At 38.7% G+C, this 22,878-nt stretch overlaps 1 protein-coding gene across 1 annotated transcript in view; it reads right to left on the bottom strand.

Moving 5' to 3' along the window:
• Nucleotides 1-8,208: 8,208 nt before the first annotated feature.
• SNX31 (sorting nexin 31) overlaps nt 8,209-22,878 on the bottom strand; it is a 78,200-nt gene continuing 63,530 nt past the window's right edge. The window contains exons 11-14 of the mRNA XM_081070264.1: nt 21,372-21,485; nt 18,066-18,143; nt 12,001-12,069; nt 8,209-9,321 (exon numbers count right to left, since the gene is read on the bottom strand). Of these exons, the coding sequence (XP_080926390.1) occupies nt 9,226-9,321; nt 12,001-12,069; nt 18,066-18,143; nt 21,372-21,485 (357 nt within the window). The 3' untranslated portion in view covers nt 8,209-9,225. The remainder of the gene's footprint in view (nt 9,322-12,000; nt 12,070-18,065; nt 18,144-21,371; nt 21,486-22,878) is intronic.

The following is a 22,878-nucleotide window of genomic DNA, read 5'->3' as shown; positions in this document are numbered from 1 at the left end:
AACATACATCCAGAGTCCCTTCCAAGGTCTTGGAAGGAGCCATACAAGGGGAGGCTGTAATAGTTCCCTGTTGCCACTGTAACAAACTACTGCAAACTTAGAATTAAGGGCCAGCTCACTGGCTCAGGCGGTTAAAGCTCCGTGCTCCTAACTCCAAAGGCTGCTGGTTCGATTCCCACATGGGCCAGTGGGCTCTCAACCACAAGGTTGCCAGTTCAATTCCTCGAGTTCCACAGGGTTGGTGGGCAGTGCCACCTGCAACTAAGACTGAACACAGCACCTTGAGCTGAGCTGCCGCTGAGTTCCTGCATGGGTCAGTGGTTGGAGCCGTCCTCTCAACCACAAGGTTGCCGGTTGGACTCCCGCAAGGGATGGTGGGCTGCGCCCCCTGCAACTAGCAATAGCAACTGGACCTGGAGCTGAGCTCTAGCTGAGCGCCCTCCACAACTAAGACTGAAAGAACAACAACTTGACTTGGAAAAAAGTCCTGGAAGTACACACTGTTCCCCAATAAAGTCCTGTTCACCTTCCTCAATAAAATCTTTTTAAAACATGTACCACAGTTTCTTTAAAAAAAAACAAAAAAACTTAGACTTAAAACAACTCTAATTCTCTTATAGTTCAGGAGATCAGAAGTCCAAAATCAGTTTCAATGGGCTAAAATCAAAGTGTAGGCAGGGCTGCATTCCTTCTGGAGGCTCTAGGGAGAATCCATTTCCTTGCCTTCTCCAGCTTCTAGAGGCTGCCCATATTCCTCGGCTTTTGACCTCTTCCTTCATCTTGAAAACCAACAGTATAGCATCTTTTCTTTTCTCTGACCTCTGCTTCTATCCTTGCATCGTCTCTTTCTACTTTTGAACTTCCTGCCCCTTTAAAGGAAATTTGGCTTATAAGGAGGGATAACCCAGAATACTCTCTCCCTCTCAAGGTCTTTAACTTAATCACATCTGCAAAGTACTTTTTACTGTGCAAAGTAACATTGTCATAGGTTCTGGGGATTAGGATATATGGACATCTTTGAGGGGATATTATTCAAACCACCCCAAGGGCCCTGAAACTTAAACTCTATTCCCTTCAGATAAATCTGCCTCCTCTTCCTCATCACCAAAATCTATTTGGTCCTGGGTTCTGATTATGAGAGTTCTAATGGGAAGGAATACCTGTAATTACAACTGGGACAAATGTTACAAAAGAGGAGAGATGCTGTGAGGGAAAACAATGTCTCAAAATACGTGACTTAATTTAAATGGAAGGGCAGTGATGTCTTTGAATAAGGGATATTTAATCCGAGACACAAAGGATGAGAAGTTAATTATGCAATGAATAAGTGAAGTGTCAGAGAGGATGGTATGTGTGGCCTGGGAATGGTGATGTCAGAAGGCCAGTGCAGCCGAGTTGTATCCCTTCCATTAAATCCTTAGCACTATTACAATGAACAGCACATACTAGGTGCTTAAAAATATTAGCTTAGTAATTCTCAACCCTGACAGCACATTACAATCACCACAGGAGCTTAAAAACACTAACACCAAGGCCCAGTATTTGCATTTTTCAAAGCTGCTCAGGGAATTCTAGTGTGCAGCCAGGGTTGGGAACCACTATATTAGACACAACTAAATGAGTGAATGAATGAATGGATGAAGAACACATTCGCTTGGGGTAGGATTTTATTTTATGAAGTTTTCTTGTGTTTAAGGAAAAGAAGGGCTTTGTCTACATTGATTATATATTGTCTTAGAAAATGCAGAAAAGACTTTCAAAAACGTAATTGAAAGCTTATCAGAAGAGACTCAAAGTGATCTAGCAACCATCCCAATGTAACCAGTTGTCTCTGCAGAAAAGAAATGTGTTCAAATAACAAGGTGTTTAAAAAGCACACTGCACCTACAAGGGAAGAGGCACTTCTTTTTGAGCTCTAATTATAGTCCAGAAGGCACTTTGCTTTGTTGTTGTCCTAACAAATGACCATCAGAGGGAGACATGCTCCTGAAAGTGTTTTCCACAGGTGTCCTACCTCACATCAGACTAGCTTGAATCAGCTGTTGTTAAAAACACACTGGGTTCTCAAGGCATAATCATGAATAAGTCACAGGGTATGAGACAAGTGGCATATATCTACACCAAAATTAGATTCATTTCAATTCTTCAACAATTTAAACATTTAAATCACCAGGGGGGAAAAATGAAGCGTATATGTGTGCAGGCATTGTATTTGCAAAACTAAGGAAAAAATTTGAAGACTAGGAAGATAATATTTTCCTTCAGCAACCAGCACAACTAAAAATTAAGTATTCAAGCAAAACTTTCAGAAAAGGATCTTTCTCTCTTTCTTAATTGCAAAGTAAACGTCTTAGATCTCCTTGAATTTCTGGAATTATGAAGGTAACAGCTGAACCCCTGGAAAGAAGAGTTTGGTTCTTCACTGCAATACCCACTTGTTTTTCTTTGCATTGTCGAACCATACAAATTTTAACACATATATTAGACAAAATAATGTATGTCTAATTGGTACATATGTAGTGCCTTGCCCGGATTAACCTCCCCTTCCAAAAGTTAAGTAACTGATCATTAGTATGGGAATCATTTTTGCCAAGGTTTAAGCAAATATATTGCTTTTTCAAAGCCTTTAAAGGTGAGTAGTGAGAGACTGGGTTCAGTCAAGGGAACAGAACTACTGTGTTACAGAACAGCGAATTTATTATAGGCATTCCACCTCACACACAAAGAGGAGTCCAGAAAGTGAAGGTTTGAAAGGGGGTGTTGGAGAAAGATAGAAAGTCACAAACTAGTCTGCCTGAGGATTCTGGGAAGCCAAGCATCGCTTGGGGGTCACTGAAGTGGGACCACTAAGGAAGAGCTGTTGGAGAGGTCTATGTAAGCTGTTCCCTCTGTGTAGCTACTGCATCTGTGAGTCCCATACCAAGTATCTGGTGGTGGGCCCAGGGCTCTGTTGGTCAGTAGGGCCAGCAGGCAAGAAGAAGAGCTGAAATGAAGTTCAGAGGGGCAAGGACAAGCTGAAAACTGTGGGCACCTTGCATTTGCAAGCCACTGTATCTGACTGTGGAAAGACTTTCAGAATGTAATGCCACTTCCGTGCTGTTTCCCAGTTCTCATGCAAGGTTCTCTTTGGGCTAATTCTAAACTGGAACCATCTAGGTGAGGGGACTCTGGTAAACATAGTTCCCACTTAAACAAGTTGTTAAAAAAAAATAATAATCCAGTACACATATAGGCTCTTACAACTAATTTTGCAGATGAGAAAACTAAGGGCCATGTAGTTAGGTACCATGTTTCCCCGAAAATAAGCCCTAACTGGAAAATAAGCCCTAGCATGATTTTTCAGGATGACATCCCCTGATCATAAGCCCTAATGCATCTTTTGGAGCAAAACTTAATATAAGACCCGATCTTATTTTCGGGGAAACATGGTAGGTTGCTAATACTCACATTGCTAATTTGAAGCAAAAGCAAGCTCAGAATTCAAGTCAGAAGGGTCATCTTCCACTCCACTATCATTCCTCTCATCCTCTGTGGAACTAAATGCTCTAAGTATTTCAAGAAAATTGCAGGAAAATTCCATGCCTCACTTCCGTGTTCCCTTCCTAGGCCAAGAATCTATGAGCGGCCTACATACCATCACTACACATAAATCAGACTATCTTCATTCCATAATCTCTGGGCACCTGGATTACAGGGATCTTTGGTGAGAAGTTATGCCTGTGACCACCAGACCTCACAATCACTGAGTTAATGAGATAGAAGCTATTAGGCATGTAAAAGTAGTATCTTACTTAGGATGGAGGACTATGTGAGAACTTGGGTGGCAAAGAACTCTAGAAATGATCTCCCAAAGAACACTGCTGCATATTATTGAAAAAGTCAAAAAAATTCTCCAGAGTGCATAAGAAATGACGATGTTCACATATGTGATCATTTATTTTGTACTTCAAAACTACCAGAAACTTGAAAAGTCAATATGTTTGTAAATTTTCTCAGATGCAAGGAAAGGCAATAGGAGATAATATGGGGATAGCTCATAGCCTAGGCTAGCCTTGCCTTTTTAAAATTCCTTTCTGGACATGTTTCCTGTCTAACCCTTTAATATTCCCACTCCTGAGAGCCTCTGCTAGTTCAGGGTTTGTTAAGCCTGGGCAAAGGAGAAGCTAAAGAAGGGATTATGCTGATCCCAAAAGGCCCTGGGATGTCTGCTTGGTCCAAATAATGAGCAGCTTGGAGGATTCCAGCAATCTCTGTTGTTCAAGTGTTTTCTTCAACCCTAGAACGGCACTTAGCTCACCCCAGGGGCTCAAACTGAGTTGAAATTTTAGGCTTAGAGGGATCTTAACTCCCATATTAGTCTCAAAATAAACTCCTGGCGATCATTCAGACAGAAGCAAAGCATATCTCCTTCTAAGTCTTGAAATATACACCAGGAAGTGAACTTTATCAGAACTTGCCTTAATTCTGCTCTTCTCTCAAAACACTGATCCTGTGGTTTCATTTCCACCTTTACAAAACTGTGATGCCTAAATCAGGACAAAGCCCAAGGCTATTCCACTCTGACAACCATTTTCTGCAAATACAACTGGACTAATACAACTTTGGAACCTAACTCTCCTGACCAACAAGTAAGGAAACTTTTGACATTTTTATAGGGGGGAAAAAGTGAACAAGTAATGCAAATTGTTCTTAGTCTTTGCACTTGTTTTAAGGCAAACCGAATAAGACTTACAAATGATTTTTATTTTTTCAAAAAACCTGAAAAATGTGTTTTATATGTCTATCTTCCAACCTCACAAGGTACATTAAAAAAAAAAAAGGGGGGGGGAAGTAGTTGCTTTTTATGTTTGTTTTGTCAATCATCCAGCAGACTATATTTTTAAGTCCCACATAACGGGCAGTAAGATTGTAGAATTTTTCTATAGTGAATTCACACTCTAAGATCTCAGCCTATCTTTACTGTGATCCCGAGACTGCATGTCACCTGCTTTAATTTTCACAAATAAAAAAAGAAAAAAGGAGAGAAAAAGAGAAAAACAACCCATAGCTAATTGCAAAATTGTAACTAATGCTTACATACCTGATTGACATAAATCCAGTTAACTGTAAGAATCTTAGGTTTAACCACTGTGATGCATATTCAGTCGATATATGAAAATAAACTCTGATATATAATCTTTCTGCTGTCTTCCTTAACATGGTGCCATACACATGCTGGGAAGTGGATGCTTTCCCTTTGTGCATTAGCAGGTATACTTATTGGTTTAGTGTCTCTGGAAAGCATACTGCTCCACCAGCTATTGTGAAGCAAAATCTGGGAATCAACTCTATAGTGAATTGATTTTTAAATAGAACTTGTCTCCAAATGGTTGACTTTTCCAACGTCTATGTTTAATAACTGCCATTTCACTTGTTTTTCTCATCATCTTTGTACTGCTGAAAATCAAGTTCTGAACTTTCCTTGATTGGGACACAGAAGCAGGTTTACATCATCTCCTCCTCTGCACACTAGACCTTATTACAAAGGATTGGAGCTCCTTAGAAGTTCTGTAGGGACCAGTTTCCAGTGCAAATGAGAGTACCCATATGCACAGCAAAGCCAACACACATGTGCCAGTTTCAGCCTGTTGCTCAGAGCATCTCCACCCCAGGCAACTGCTGCACCACAGAACCCATCAAACATGTGCTCACGTGGACAGATGGAAAACTCATTAGGAAGTACAGCCAACTCTGTGTTCCCACATTTCCGGGAGAGAAACCACATTCGGCACACAAACAATGCAAAAGCATTAGGGTCAATGCCTTTAAATCAAGTGAATGTCTAACCCCTTCCAATATCTTACACAAGCAAAGCCCATATGGTTAGCTAAAGACTTTGCCCTACAGGAAAGTACATGGTTAGGGCTAGACCAAAGACGCAAGCTCACCGTGTACTTTTTCTAAAGTTCTATCTAATTTTTCGTGTCTGCAAAATTGTTATACAAATGTCTTATCTCTTAAGAATACAACAAATAACTATAATAAAGCAACTTACATGCAAAGTACAAATATAAAGTGGGGAAGAAAGTACAAATATAAGAGATAAAAGCCATCTTATAAGGAATTATTGGTTAGTCATGCTTTTTCTAAGTTAACTCAGCACATCTTATTTTTGGGTGATAAGAGCAAGCAAAATACATTTAACTTCATCTTGACTTTTTTTTCTAGGATCACTGATAACAGGATTGAGATCACCCTAATGAAGGAGAAAGGTCCTTTCCACTCTATCTCCCACCACCTTGAGTGCACACTGGCCCTCCTTCAGTGGCCGGGTGGACCACTGTCCACACACTGCAGGAGGAGGTACGAACAGGAAGCATCTGGAGAAGTAGCGTAGTCTCCATTGCTGAGTTTTCTTTTGTTTTGTATTTTAGGTTCACTTTGGCCACTATTTTCTCACTGAGGCTTAGAACCTATTTGATTTTCCACAAACTAAGACCACTTGGTGATTCTCAAATTCACTTTGGGGGTGAACTTCAAGTAATTTCTGACTTATACACTTAACAAAAAATTTGCTTCCCAATTGTCCACATGGGGATGCATGCAAGCCGTAAGTTCACTACTACATGCTGACCCTGACTGACACTTGGCTCTGGCGAGCACGTAAGCTCTTCAAACAAAGCCTGCACATGTTTCCTACCATAGGACTCAAGGGCCTTGGGGCCTAACTACAATTTAATCAGCTCTGCCCTTTATTCTAAGTATGATTTTTGTGAAATTTTCAAACTCAAGTTTGTTTGCTATGGTCAGAGAGCTTATGCCAGTTATTTTAGGAGTATGAACAGCCGTAGACACAAAGATGCATGTCTAGAAATGATGAGAGAAGTGATATTGGTGAATGTAGACATATCAGGAGAAAATCTGGCTGACTGAGGACCATTTTGCAGGTATATGAGGTGATACCTCATATGCTGGTAATTTCCAAAGACATGCCACAGCCCTTAGGAGTTACTTGAATGATTTCAAGAATTGCTTACCTTTATAAGGGTCAGGAGCTGGCTGATGCCTTTCCTGTGCTGGATGGCTGCGTTGTTGGGAAGGTCATTCCAGCAGCACCACCCAAAGAGTGAGGTCATTACCCCCAGGAGTGATGGGGGACTTCTCTCAGAGGCTGCAGCAGGGCAGCCACTCTGGCAGTTGGAGTTCAGACTTTTTAATCTGATAATGATATGTTTTGATCCAGAAGTGATTCAAACTCCCAAACTCCTCCTAGATAAAGCTAGACCCACTAATCCCTAAAGGGGCTAAAAGCGCCTTCTTCTCTCACAAAACTGCTAAGGAATGTGTCATTTTACAAAGTAAATTTTGAATTTTGTTTTCTGCTATCCCAGTTCCTTTATTCTTCACAGAATATACTGTGAATGCATTCATCACTTGAATTTTTCTTCTCATATTCTGATATATATTGATGATAATCTCAATGTCTTAAAAAAACTAACAAATACAATGCTTCTGTTTTTGCCATTCTCAAACAAGGGATAAACTGCTCTACTTATCTTATAGGGATGCTACATTTGTGTATACATATATGCTCTTAGCACTGTCTCCTAACTACTCCCTTAACCTAAAACTTTCCTAGCATGAAATAGATTTGCTGATCATTGCCCAAACACTGTATTCATTCTTCCGTAGGTGTTTATCCTTTCCTTTTCCGTGTGTGCCCCCATCTCTGCATCTACTTGGCTCTACTCTTTCTTCAAAGTCCCTCTATCCCTTGGGACTTCTTTCCTGCCCCCCAACTTCCTTTGACACACAGGTCCACACTATACATTGGATACCTAGTACCTGCTGTCTGGGATTACTCACTCTTATGTATCAAGTTGAAACATATCAAATTGACAACATTCAATTATTTCTGACCTATATAACAGCACTTGCATATAGTTCAACCTAATATATGCATCTTCTCCAAATACAAATTCTGTTTGCTTTCCTAGTGTCTACAATAGTCCCTTACACAGTGTAGGTGTTTGCTATTAAAAAGAAATAGACCTCGACTATTCTTAAGTTGACAAAACAGTAGATAAGCTTCTATTTTCATCTAATAAATTAATATACTCACCATGGATTATTTAGGATATTTATGATCCCTCCTGCCAAAATTTCCTACTATAGCCTAAGATATAAACATAAAACTTTATGGCACTAGAAGTTATGGCTAGAGGCATTGCTTTATAAATACTATGGGGCTTTAATAGATTCTACACTTCAAAAAGATCATTCATAAAATTTTCATCAGTAAATTCTATATTCACTAGAGTATATTTCGTATTCATTACATAATTAGTTAACAACCTGGTTAGAAAAGAACATTAGAATATTGCACTTTATCTAATTACTTTACATTACATACATTCTTCTGCCCTTCTCCCTACTACAGTCTTAATTCTATGTATAGTTAATTATCATGATAAACTGAATTTGGATAAGGAAAATCTAGTGAAAAAACATACATATTTTTAAAACTATGTGTAAAGTATCTGATATCAAGTGCAGGGCCCCATAGCTTTCCAAAACAAAAATATTCAAAATACACCTAGCATGATGATTATTGAACTGAATTCAGTATCCTGAGGACAGAATACAATTACAACGGGGAGAAACAGAGAACTGGGCAGCCTATTACCTTGATTATATGCATATTGGCAGGCCCAGAATTATGTAAGGAGACTAATCAGTACTTCATTCCCTGCTTGCTCTGGTGCTGTGGATGGATCAGTGAAGTCCAGATTTCATTTTCAATTAGTCCATTTCTTAGAGTCACATTTTCCTCAGCTGATGAGTCATGTCTTCAGAACTCAACTCCAAATGCACTTACAGTGTTTTATACTGAGCCTTTCATTCATGTACTGTCAGAACATATAAAAGATTTCATGAAGCCAGGTAAACATCTATTGGAGTAGTCGTGGGGAAGAACGAGCTTCATATTAATTGATTCAGATTTCCCACTTGTCATTTATGAGTCATTCAAAACAAGCTGTACAACTTTGCTCATATATCTTTTTCATTTTGAGATTAGCAAAGTTCTGCAGGAGTCTTGATGAATATGGTCCATCTTAATGTCACAAAAAAATTGTGAAGGTGTCAAATTTCTTTCATTGATGGTAGGAAGCACACTTTCAACTCCTAATCTCTTTCACTGTCAAGACAGCCATAGAGGACATTTTAAAAAGTGAGACTTTCTCTTCAAAGACCTTCTTCCTTTATGGTCCCCAAAACACAGTCAACTTCAGCTATCTTAATCTTGCTTTTTCTTGGTGGAAAACTAGAATAACCTTTCTGCTGTAAAGTAAACAGAGAGGTCAGATATGTACATGGGAGGAAATAACTTCCATAACAACAACAATAAAAAAGGACAAGGATGTTAATATTAAAAAGGCAACAGAAAGTTAACATTTGTTTAAGCAATGGCTATTATAAATGGTTTTATCCTGTAGAAGATATATTTGGGGTTAGGTGTACAACTGTTAGGGCTGAGAGCGCCCCTTGCTGGTATGCGCAGGTAGCTCCACCCAGAGTACCGTTTCAAACACTGGAATGTCTACAAGTAACACTTGAACTCAGCTTCCCCTGTCTTTTTCCCCTTTCTTACAGCTATGTGACTTTCACTTTTTAACTTCACCCCAAATCTTTAGTGCACATCCCACACAAATACACATTTTAAAAAACATAATAGTTATTTTAAAACATTTTAAGAGGTTATGGTGGCTACAAACCTCCAGTGACTGAGTAGTCAGCCTTCAGTATTTATGAAATCTCAAAGACAGGACCATGGAGACTACGCTTTGGCATTGGTAAAATAAATGTAGGACATGTCAACGGCAGATCAGCTAAAGAAAAAATTTTTTCTATGAGGGATTTGTCTTGATAGAGAGATCCCATGACAGAGTGGTTAAAGAAACAAACAAACTTTATTTGTTAAACCGCAAATAAAGGCTGCTTGGATCTGGACACTGGCTCTGCCATTTACTAGCTGCCATTTACTAGCTTGACCTTGGGCAAGTTACTTAACCTTTCTGTGTGTTTTCAGTTCTCTCGGCTATAAACCGAGGATAATAATAGTACCTGGGGTGTTATGAGGACTAAATGAATTATACATGGAAAGTAATCATGATAGTGCCTGGCTCAGGGAAAGCTCTATAGAAAGGCTTGCTATAAGGTATATAAATATCAAATCACTATGGCGTATGCCTGAAACTAATATACTACTGAATGCCAACTATACTTTCATAAAAAAATTAAAAATAATCAAAATGAAGAAACAAAAAAGAAAGATTTGCTAAAATAAGTTGGAATTCAATATGGTGGGATGGATACCAGGCCCGCTTCTGACACGCTGGCCCTGCTCAGAGCATTAAGGAAGTTTGCCTATTTGGCTGCTGCTCCTCTAAGAGGATAAGCGAATTAGCATCAATGCTGACCACAGTTGTGCTGTGAGTTGCATTGCCTGTTGTTCTAGGACAGTGGCTCTCAAATTTGAACACTGCATCAGATTCAGTGGGAAGATATGCTGAACACAGCTTGCTGACCTTCATCCCCAGAGTTTCTGATCCGGTAGGTACTGGGCCTGAGAAATCGAATTTTTAGTAAGGTCCCAAGGGATGCTGATACTGCTGGTCTAGGGAATACACTTTGAGAACCACTGTTCTAGAATAATTGTTGCAATCCTGGCTGTACATTAAATTACTTGGGAGCTTTTAAAAACTCTGTTACCGGTCCCCAGCCATCACTAGTTTTTAGATGTCTCTAGGTGATTCCAGTATGCAGCCAAAGTTGAGAACCGCAACTCTACATCGTCTCTCTGCTGCCAAATAGATGCATTTAAATGATGGAGTGATTGCCACCTACATTTTACAAATTAAAAAAAATTGAGGCTCGGTGTGGTGTTTCCCACTGAGGTGCTTGTTTATACATTCTGATTCAGGGCCTCTACCTCAGATCTACTGCATCAGTCTTTAGGGGTGCGGTCCAGGAGGCACATTTTAATAAGTACCTCAGGAGTCCCTTATATACATTTAGTTTATTACCTGAAAAAACATAGCCAGTAAGTGGCAGAGTCCTCATGTCCTGTCTCTGATCTAAGTAGCCAGATATATTATTACAAAAGAGAGAAAGCTTTATATTTTAATCTGTTTTAAAATTTTTTCTGAGGTTATTGACTTAAGAAAGGACCTTATATACTTATATATTTATAAATACTATCCCCATATACTAAGTATTTTTATATATACAGCAGAGCCTGTGACAAGAGCTAGACCAATAATAAATTCCATTCACATGCTGCTTAGAGGCCACCTTTATTTCATCCATCTACTCTAAGATTTGAACCTATAAAGGAAGAGTTGGCAAAGAAAATGGCTCTGGAGTCATATTGCCTGCTTCCTTCCACCATTGATTACTGTGCAACCTGGGGCAAATCACTTAACCTCTTGTGCCTCAGTTTCCTCAACTGATTTACAGGACAGTAGTGAGGATAAAAGTGCTCAGACCAGTGCCTGGGAATAATTAGAGCCTATTAATGCTTTCTATTATGATTTTTACGTTACTGTTATTGGCACAGCGGATCTAAATTCTTAAAAAGTATTTTATAAACTTAAAAGTTGTTTTATATAGAGTACACTGTAGAAAATCCATGAAACTAAAATATACAAACTAGAAAGAGAATTTTCCAAAAATGCATGGTTATAGAAGGTAATCACTAAAGAATTTTGCGTTCTTCTTTAAAAAATTTTATGTAAAAACTCAGAAAAGCATTTCTCCCAGCCCTAGCGGGGGCTACAATAAAATATACCATATGTCTCTGATGACCCTCTAATTGACCTACCCTACCTAGAAGAGCTGAAAAAGAGAATTCTGGCTTACTCTTGAAAGTAGAATGACATTGGTTACTTAGTGGGGGGGGGGGGGTGAAAAGGCAGATTTATCAAAATTATAATGTACTAATTACATAATTTTACTCACCGACTGACTTTGTTGACTTCGTTGAATGTGGTGTTTTTTACTTTTGCTTTGTTCCGGAACTTCAATCTGCTAAACAGATTAGTAAAATGTCAGTCAGTACAGCTCTGAGAAGCAAGCATGCAAATAACTTATTTAACTAGCACATTTCCCCTTCTACAATAATCCTCGTAATGGCCCAGTCAGCAGGCACACCCGCTTGTCATCTGCATAGTCTCTCTTCATTTTCAAGTGTCTAAATGGTACAGTAATTGAGTCGCCAGAAGTTACGTGAAGCTTAGGTGGTTGCCTATGGATATTGTGATTTAATGCAGATTCTAAAAGGACTTCACATGAAATGAACTTCTAAATCCTGAAATAATCCACAGAACTCCAATCCATATGCTGAATCAAAGCCAAATGGGGCTTTGATTAATCAAAAGGTACCATTAATCAAAAGGGAAGAATCAAACTGAAGTTTAAGACACTTAAATCTACCTCATGTACACAAGGTAAACTTAATATAACAGTCAGGGTCACAGCAGAAAGCAGATGGTGCCCTCCTGGGGTGACTGAGGAGAGTTTTAAAAAGGAACTATTTAATGGAGGTATGGACAGGATTAAAGGGAATTAAAGAAAGGATGCTGGAGCCACCAGGGGCTAGCAATAAGGGGGGTAATTCTTAGCACCTCTGGGCCTGAAAGGGCAAGGAGAGCAGCTGGAGCTGGAAGGGGAGTAGCTATAGCTGCCGGGAGGAGAGGCCACCTACTGGAGCACAGCCCTCAGTAGAGTGCTGTGCCAACTGTAGAGACCCAGAAGGCACAGAGTGGGAGAAATAAATACCCACTCTCGCTTTTCTTTCACTCTTCAATCTCACTAGGTTTCCCCATTGGTGAGCCTGGTTGGAGGTCAGAGGGCAAGGTCACAGCACACAAAGGTCAGTCTCCAGGGTACAGAGAAAGTGGAAGAGAGTAGAAAGTGAATCTGGAGGGGCAAAGAGAGGATCTGGTACAGCCAATAAATGTGACCTAGCCAGGGTTTTGGGGAAAGAGTTCTTAGACTGTTCTTACAGGAAAAGAACTACTGTTAAACAACTATACATTATGTACATGTCTTATCACTCTCTCACTCACTGTGCCTCTTTATTAATAGCCTTTCTCCTCCAACAAATAAGCTCCTTGATGCTTAGTCTTTAACCAATGCATGGTAAAATAAAGGCATTCATAAATGATAGAATTAGGGGTGAATTATTAAGTTGTTTATTATTGCTTATTATTCATGAACATATAGAGCAGGACATTTCCAAATAAATGGGGTAAATAATATGACACTGCAAAAGAGCATTATTTTTTAACTATGGTTAACTTAATTTTGTTGTAAAATGTATTGTTTTGAAGTATGCATAGGACTTCTTTTAGGTTAGTATTATTAATAGAAAAGTTCCTATATTTGAGGCCTATCTCAGTATTTAAAAATAAAGTCACTTATTAAGTCTCACTAATGAGAACTTAATACTCTGATGTTTTATGTGTTTTTCTATATTGTTATTATTACTATTATTATTTTACAATATTACATTATAGTGTATAAATAGTCTTGGGCAGTGAAATACAGAATTATGGGAAAACTCTTGGAATTTTTCTCTCTCCTAGTCTCCTCATCCTCTATATAAAAATAAATAAAATGCTAAGTAATTTCTGATATAATCTGTTTCCTTGACTTATTTCAATAAGGCTTTACTAGGGGAAATAAAGTTGGGGGGAAATCGTAACCCTTTTTCATAACAGTATTCCTGAACTCTCTCCTTCATCGATAGTTTCTGATAATCTAACCACTTATTCCTGCATAGCAATTTCCCCCCCGGCTCTCTAAAACTTTGTTTTCCTGCTATGCTCAAGCCATTTTCGTGATGGCTGTAACATGTCTGCATGAGCTATTCAAAATATTTTTTAACTGAATGAGCTATTCAAAAGCCAACATTCCTGGGGCATCAGATAGTACCGCCCTTGGTGTGCCCCCTCCTTACCACATCACAGGAACACACTTCAAAGCACCCATCTCTGAGCCCAGTGGCGTTTTACATAGTGTGACCTTACCCAAAATGAAAAACAAGTAAGAGAGAAAAATATATATGGTGATAGTAGTTGGGGAGGGGAGTGAGAGGTATGAGGCAAGCGGGAAGCAGAAGTTCATCTTGTTGTCTGCCATTTTTCAGAAAAGCTATGTAGAGATTCAGACCCACTTTTAAGTGGACCTAAGGAAAAAGTATACAAATAAAACAATTAAACTAGGTATGGATTATTAAAAATATAAAATGTTTTACACTTGATCTTAGCCAAAAGGCCGAGAAGCGATAACAAAATGTTTTACAATTCAGAATATTATTCACCAGCATCATCCTGATATCTCTCATGTATTTCGATTATGGTTCTATATACAAAATAATAACAGCAATGATGCACTTCCAGAAACTCCCTAGGAGTACATCTACTGCATAAAATACATCTGCTTTTTGTAGTTTGTGTCTTATATTTCATTACATGGCAGAGATTGCTGATAGCCTACTCCATTATTCATTCTGCCCTTCTTTCTTAGTTATGTGGGCCTCAAGAACACATACATCTGCCAAGAAGGACTCCTTATGATTAACTGGGCCTAAATTCATAATCAGAGTCTAACAACCATTGTTTAGAGGCCTCTCATGCACGCTGCATATTAAGGAACAACCCACAAACTGAGCTGCCAAGCCTCCTGCACTTTGTATTGCTGGCTGAGCTGAATCTTATAACGGAGTTCCTGGAATTGTATTTCCACCAATGCGCTGAGACCTGCCCTATCCTATTGGAGCTGTGCAACTATATACTTATTCACATCTTTTTTTTTCTTTTTAAAATTTTTATTGGGGAATATTGGGGAACAGTGTGTTTCTCCAGGACCCATTTGCTCCAAGTCGTTGTCCTTCAATCTAGTTGTGGAGGCTGCAGCTCAGTTCCAAGTCCAGTTGTCTTTTTCAATCTTTAGTTGCAGGGTGTGCAGCCCACCATTGCATGCAGGAATTGAACCAGCAACCCTGCTGTTCAGAGCTTGTGCTCTAACCAACTGAGACACCTGGCTGCCCCTCATCTGCATCTTTACCAACCAATCAGAGTGGCTCCATAATGACCATTTCAGACTTGTGGTTCTGACCAATCAGGACAGTACTATTTGGACAAATCACCTTGTGCAAATCTGGATTTCTTATTTGCGTAAAAATGGTTCAATGAGGTACAAGGTAGGCACTTTCTCTACATATTTAGGCCTCCCCTTTATCTCAGTGGAGAGCACTTTCTGTTTCCACTAGAGGCTGCCTCTCACTGGTTTGCAAACTGTTCACCTGAATAGTTTCTCCTCTTTCTCCATCCCAGACTGGGGACTCCTGTTGGCATTAAGATTCGTGGCAGTGACTTTGTTGACAGTAATAACATCTGAATTTATTTGGAGAGACAACAACATACCCTTCAAAAAGACTACACTTACCAGCTCCTTTGCAGTTAGGTGTGGGCCTGTGATGTGACTAACTCTTGGCCAATGAGCTGTAAACAAAAATTTTGTGTGGGACTTCTGAGACAACTTCTTAAAAAAAAAAAGAAGGGAGCCCTTCTTCATACTTTCCTCATACTTGTTGCCTAGAATGTGGCTATAATAACTGGATCTCAAGCAGCCATATTGAGCATGAGGTAAAAGCCACTGAAGATGCCAGAGCGAAAAGCTCTCTGATGACATCATGGAGCTACCATCCCTGCCCTAGACTCCCTATCTCTGAGCTTCCCTTAGATGAGAAAGAAACAAACTTTTCTTTTGCTGAAGATACTTATCTATTTCTAACTAGTACAATTTATTTTCAAATAAAATAATCCTTGTAATTCTATAGTGGTTAAAAGTAGCACATATTAACAAAACTTATTTAGGTTTTTCTGTAGGAGTATTTTTTATTTCTTCTGGTTTGCAGTTAATACTGCTTTTAAGAATTTAACATATTTTTTTACTGTTGAGCATTTACATTTTTCTTTAGTGCATTTGTTTGACATCAAAGTTTAATGATCTCTTTATAAACATTTCAAAACTTACCTTTGAAAACATTGCCTAAAGCTAACTAAGCTAATTAAGTTGGCACTAATTTTCTTCTTTTATTCTTTCCTTCTTACTAGGATAAAACAGTACTATTTAATCTGCTTCTAGAAACCATCCGCTTTATTTATGGGGCTCATTTGGTTACAATTTCTTCAATTTCTCTCCCCTTCCCCATATTTTTCATGATTATTAAAACCTTGAAATCTATGCTGCCTTGCAAAATAGAGACCTCAGTTTCCTAGTCCATACAAACCCTCTATGTGATATGTGTCAGTTCAGACTTTATGTGTTTACCTAGCAAAGAAGTAAATGTCACAGTCACACATTTATGTGGCTACTTTAAGCTCTACTTTAAGCTCTATAGTTGTTCTCGTCAACTGTACTTTGATACAAGTCCCAGAAACAGTTGAAAGCCAAACAGCTGATCTGTCTGCTCTTTTTCCCTGCCAGAGTCCCATTCTACCCATGGGTTAGTAGATGAAATTCCAGATTGAAATGTGGACTATCCCTACAATATCCTCTTGAAAACCCAATTTCCAAGAGGAAGGGTATTAACTTATGTTTCCAAGAGCCAAAATAAGAAATAAAATAAAAAGTTTGTGGAAATAAAACTTGAGAATTTGGATAAAGCAATACAAGTATCGACTGATACGCTGATTTTGCAACCAGGGAAAAACTATAGATTTCATTTTGTGTGCAGATCTAAGGAATGTAGTGTGGTTATTTTTCTTGAAAACTTTATAAATAGATCACTACTTTTTTTTATTATTATTGAGCAAACTCTTTAGCTCTTCATGGTAGAAGTACTTCCTGCATCAACTAGCTTACATTTTATTCAACCACATTTGAGGGCACTTCTCCCTTTTAATGGGGCTATTTCAGTTAATTACTTTTCTCTTTCTTCTTTTTATGTATATAATAACTGGAGCCTAAGGGGATCCATCCTGCCTAAGAGGTTAGATTTTATTACTCTTTTAAAAAGAGCGTCCTTGATTTTTTTATTGCTTTGATTTGCTACTCTAGTACATTTTGAATTGTTTAAATACCAAGAGGCAGTACATTTTATTTTCCTTGGAGAAATATTTTCAGTTCTGGAAGAAAGAGATAAAATACAACTATTTGCTTAGAAAAAAACTGCAAAGTCAAGAAAGCAATGTTAAACTAAAGATGTCATCCATCCTCTTATTTAAATGAAAACATTAGAGAATGTTTCCAAATGTTTTCTGTTGTATTTTTAAAGATCAGTGTAATATTCTGAATTACATTTATAAATGGCAACCAAGCATTAGTATTTGTAACCATGTTTTAAAAAGCAAACTGTACTGTCTTATTGGGGACATGCTTTTATGATCTTGTAACAAAGCAAGTAGAACAGTTTAAAACTTCAGTAACTCTTTTCACAGCCTGCCACCAACCCTTTCAATGAGTCATTAGGTTCTTATTAAAGAGATGTAGACTAGAAAAATAAGTAACAAAGTAACAAAGTAACTTTCAGAAAGTAACAAAGAAAGTAACAAAGCTTACTTTCACATTGAGAAAAAATTATAGGCGCAAAAGCTTCTTTTACTCAATGGCTTCTCCCAACTGATAAAGGCATTTTAATAAGGCACAGTGGAAGTATCATGAGGCTGGGGGTTCTTTCCAGAGACAAAACTGTAGAGTTTAAGATAACTGCTGTTGTGTTCAAGACCCCTCAAGATCCCGACTTTATGATGTAGCTTTTATAGTAAATCCAGAATCCTCCATTTGCGGGGAGGCAGAAACAAAGGACGCAGAGTAAAGGATTAGAGAGTTCTTAGCAATGTAAGAATGACTTCTCCTTGGAAAAAAGGCTTGAATGTTAAAGACTGAGCTCCCATGGGGCAGAGGTGGGCCAGTGGATTCCTTCCTTGAGGCCTAGACTCGAAGGCCTAGGTTGCTGATCAGGGTAGTTTAGTGGGAACTTAAAGTGAAACGTATACACAAATAAGAGCACTTACCATTTCTGGATTCTCTGCTGCTTGCTTTATCATCTTTTCTGAGATCATCTTTTTCAAGCAGCTACTCAGCAGAAAAGCCTAAAAAATCCAGAAAAAAAGAAGTCTCTCAACTGAAGAGATCTTCATTCTTTTCTTTCCCTCCTCACACCATGAAGCAAATTTTAAGTTCTGCCCTCCAATAGTATGAGTTTGGATTTCTTCAACTTCCATAACTTTGTGTAAGGTACAATTAGCAAGTAATGATAAATTTTCTCAATCATGTAGATATATTTACAGTAAATTTTTAAAAGACAGGTAAGAAATGTCATGGATCTCATTACCTCTCTTTTTCCCTTTTAAAACCTCCCCCTCACATCCCATTTTTTTTCTGTTACTTTGTAAGCAGCTCATGTTTTACAAGCAACAAATAATAAAAACTGCTTATTATTATAACCAAATAAGTGGATGCTGTTCAATCTGATAGTGAATTGTATGCACAATAACTGAGAGACCTATTCTGAGGCATAAATAGTAACCTGTCTGCTTGAAAGACTATATTAAGCACCTTACGGCTTTTACTGAACAAAAAGAAATTAGTTGTTTTTCTTCACTTTCTTATTTTTCTGGTATCTTTAATCGTTCACTTTCAAGTCTGACAGTTGCCCCCAATATCACCTGTGGCTTTACTGTTCGTTCATCATGGTGAGTCCAAGACGTGTTATGCATAAAAGCTGGGGCTTCCTTGTTCCAGGATCTTTACCCCTATGTGCCAAATTTAAGGTACCCAAATTTAAGGTAACTGCTGTTGGGTTCAAGACCCCTTAAGATCCCAACTTCATGATGTAGCTGTTATGGTAAATCCAGAATCCTCCATTTGCGGGGAGGCAGAAACACAAGGACACAGAGTAAAGGATTAGAGAGTTCTTAGCAATGTAAGAATGACTTCTCCTTGGAAAAAAGGCTTGAATGTTAAAGACTGAGCTCCCATGGGGCAGAGGTGGGCCAGTGGATTCCTTCCTTGAGGCCTAGACTCGAAGGCCTAGGTTGCTGATCAGGGTAGTTCCTTTCCCATTATTTTTTTTTTCTCTTTCCCATTTGTTCCTTTCCCATTAATTCTTTTTCTCTCTTGTTTTGCTCTCAGTTCTTGCCTTGCTCTCTGTTCCCTTTCAGCGCTACCAAGGTTTGAGACAAGTGATGCTCAAAGTTGAGGCTATGTGACCTTAGTATAGCCTGAGTTTGTGCTCACAGATGGTCACTGCAATGGGAGTTGGATGGGGCAGAGATGATGGAAAGGAGGAAAGAGAGAGAAAACTCAGATTGTGGTGGTAGCCCATGTAGAAAACTCTTGGAGGATAGCTCATAGAAATAATTAGAGGGAGAGTGGGCTACATAGAGAGACCATCTCAAAGTCTTGCAGGACTATAGAACATGATAGGAATTCATTTTATTTTAAGGGGACAGAACGGTGGGAAGAGAGAAGAAAGACACTGCCACTAATAAAGAAGAGTAACATACTCATATGCAGGGTTTATATACAACAACAACAAATGTTGACTTCTTGGTTTTGATAAGAACTAACCCTGTTTATCTGTGTATATATGTAACCTACATAAAACCAGGGTATAAAATAGTTAAACAACTACCGCTGAGCTGATGCAGCTGGGGAGGATGTTTAATGGTGTCCCACAGGTATGATTTGTATTATTATACAATGTACATAAATATGTAGGTTAGGACTCTGCTATAAACCAGGTAATGTTTATTAAATATGAAAGTACTGAGCTTTCGTTTAAAGGGTTGAATAAAGATTTGGGCCCAAGTCCTCAGCTGTATGTATTTGCAAGGCACACAGCCACATTTCTGGCTTTTGAAGAAGTAGCGCCTGGGTGCATATCAATAAACCCACACTCCAAAGGAAATAAGACCTTACTAGGAATCATTTAAAAGAATGTGTATTATACCTCTCTATAGTGGTTTAAACTCATTTGCTACAGACGAGATTAAAAGACCATAATAAAATTTAACTATTGCACTTAGCATTCTGGGGGAGGGAGGGTGGTTTCACTACTAAAATCTATCTCTCCAAGTGACTGCAAATCTCGCCTTAACAAACATCCTGCAATTTCCCTAAGAATGTTTCATATTAAACGTACACCTGAGGACCCATTTCTTTTACCTAGGATTTTGGTTTAGCACTTCATGTTTTTCAGAGGCCTTTGATGTCTATTATCTCATGATCACAACTGTACTCCAAGTAAAGAGTTGAACAGACCTTTGGTTACCTAAAACCAGAATGCTCCATGGAACTTAGTGTGAACACCAGGGACTCAAGTTGAGCATAACGTTGACAAAAGAATTACTTTGTTATTTTTGTTTCATTTTAGAACATTTGTAGTTTTGACTCCAAATTGAAATTTCTTAAGTCAGTTCAGTAAAAGGAAGTTTTATATTGAATTTAGAAAACTAGATCTTGTTTTTAGAATTTCTATTCCAATTTTAGTTATAAGCCTGTGGCAGACATGGACAGTTTGCTATCCAACAGCCCCTTTCCCTTCTAACAGAACACTGTTACAACAGATTTTGTTTCAAATGACAAGTGCTCAGCTCCAGGCAATGACTCATGCTTATTCTGAACTGATTATGAATCCTGTTCCTCTTTGCTACATGCTTGATTTCTAGACTCCCTTGCAGCTAGTAGTGGTCATGCAACCCAGTTCTGGCCAATGAGACATAATGGAAAGCCTACCGGGGGCTTCTGGGATAAAGATTTTGCTTTCCAGATCAAAGGGATAGCATTTATCTTCTTGGAAAAGATTAAGAGAATTGTAGGGATGCCAGTCATCTATCTGTGGTATTCTTATTGAGATGATACAAATCTATATTGTCTAAACCAGGGGTCAGCAAACAAATTCAGCCCCCATCTATTTTTATAAATAAAGTTTTATTGGAATATTGCTGTACCCACTTGTTTACATACTCTCTGGCTGCTTCTGTGCTACAACAACAGAATTACGTAGTTGCAACAGAGACCATATAAACCTCAAAATCTGAAATATTTACTATCTGGCTCTTTGAGAAAAAGATTATAGGCCACTGTTAGTTGAGTCTTCTCTTATCTAGTAACAAAATTCCTTTTTAATTGATATAAGGCTGTGGTGACTAGTAAAATAAAACAAAACAAAAAGCAAACAAATTATATTAGGTCAAAAAGAGATTGTGTAGCATATTCTAGTACTCTGCTCCAGTTGGTAATATACTTCGTCCACCCCAGCAAGCAAGAGAGCATTTCAGCATAGGAGGTTTTCATGCTCTGTCCTGAGAACTCACCTGTTTGGTGTAAATAACAAACCACTGCCAGCGACTATCCTCGCTATACTGAAATCTGAGCTCTAAATTCTGGTTCAGAGTTCGCTGGGGCCCATCCATATCCAACAGAGTCCCCTACAGAGAAAAAGATATGATTTAATATTCAGTAGAAATTTAAGTGTCTCTTATGTGTTGGCAAAATACCAAAACAAGTGAGACTGCCCTTATTACCAAAAAGCTATCAGTCTATGAGGAACCATGAGAGTAAATCATCACTATAGTTGGATATAATAAGTGTTTAAGAGAACACAGATCTATGGAAGTAAATAGGATGGGCATCTAATCCAGACCAGGAGGGTAAAGGTAGGCTTCTCAGAGTTGGGGGATATGAGCAGAAATAGAAACTAAGTTAGTCACGTGTGGGGTTTGGGGGGTGGGGGGCCTGGGGGAACAAATGGTTGCTAGCAGAGGAAATAAACGCAAATTCACTGAGGTGTGAGGGAACTTGGCACATTAGAGACATGGCAAGGGATTAAGTGTGGCTGAAGCACAGGCTGCAAGGCATGTGAGTGGTGAGAGAAGTTTAGGGAGGGAGGGGAGGGCCAGATTCCTGAAAGCATGGTAGAAAGTACCTGGGGTTTTTGCTCTACAGCATCTCTTCCATTTTCTCCTAGTAACAGTGTCTCATATTCCCTTGGGAAAACCTCCCCTCTTCTACTGTGGCTTTCTAGGAAGGACTATCAGGAAACACTGCCCTCCTGGCTGGTACCTGATCCAAGTTCATGCCAATTGAACAAATATTCTCTGTGCTCCTCATCTGATTACATAGCAGAGAGACTCAAGGAGCAGGTCTTGATAAAAGAAATTCCTAGAAAATTTGAGCTTCTTTTGCTCCTGATTTTCCTAAATCTCTGCGTCAGCGCTTTCTTTAAATCAGTGGGTTAACCCATATCCTTCCAATAAATTCCTTTTTTCACTAGAGCCACAATTGTTAGTTTTTCTATTGCTTGTCATCAAAGGGCCCTAACTCTTACAGATTTTACAAGCTAAGGAGTCTGGACTCTATTTTGAGGGCAACAGGCATGTATTAAAAGATTTTAAAAGCTAGGTAATAACACAATTAGATTTATATTTTAGAAATATTGGTCTGACACCATCAATGTAAGAAATGAACTGGGAAACAACTGCTTTGACACTGAACAACAAATAATACATGACTATTAACTCAGGGAGAAAAAAAATTGAGGTGAGTCCTACACTTTCACAGTTTACTGTCTGGAAGAGTCTCCAGGATTCAGAGCAGGGACGGGGGACCCAAATAGAGCCCCGAGGTCTTGCTGAGTTGAGGAGAGATAGAAGTTCGAAGAAGTTCAGGTTAGAATTTGTGGGACAGAAGACCAAAGATAAGGGCTTTATACAGAGTAAAAGCTCTAGAGAGCTCCTTTCAGATTTTTAGTTGAATAATGATCAGTTTACGTGTGGGGATGTACAGATGTGCATGCACATCTATGTATGTGAGGCTTTATAT

The sequence above is a fragment of the Rhinolophus hipposideros genome (assembly GCF_964194185.1).
Source record: "Rhinolophus hipposideros genome assembly, chromosome: 13".
Taxonomy (NCBI): Eukaryota; Metazoa; Chordata; class Mammalia; order Chiroptera; family Rhinolophidae; genus Rhinolophus; species Rhinolophus hipposideros.
This window is presented reverse-complemented; position numbering and strand designations above follow the sequence as displayed.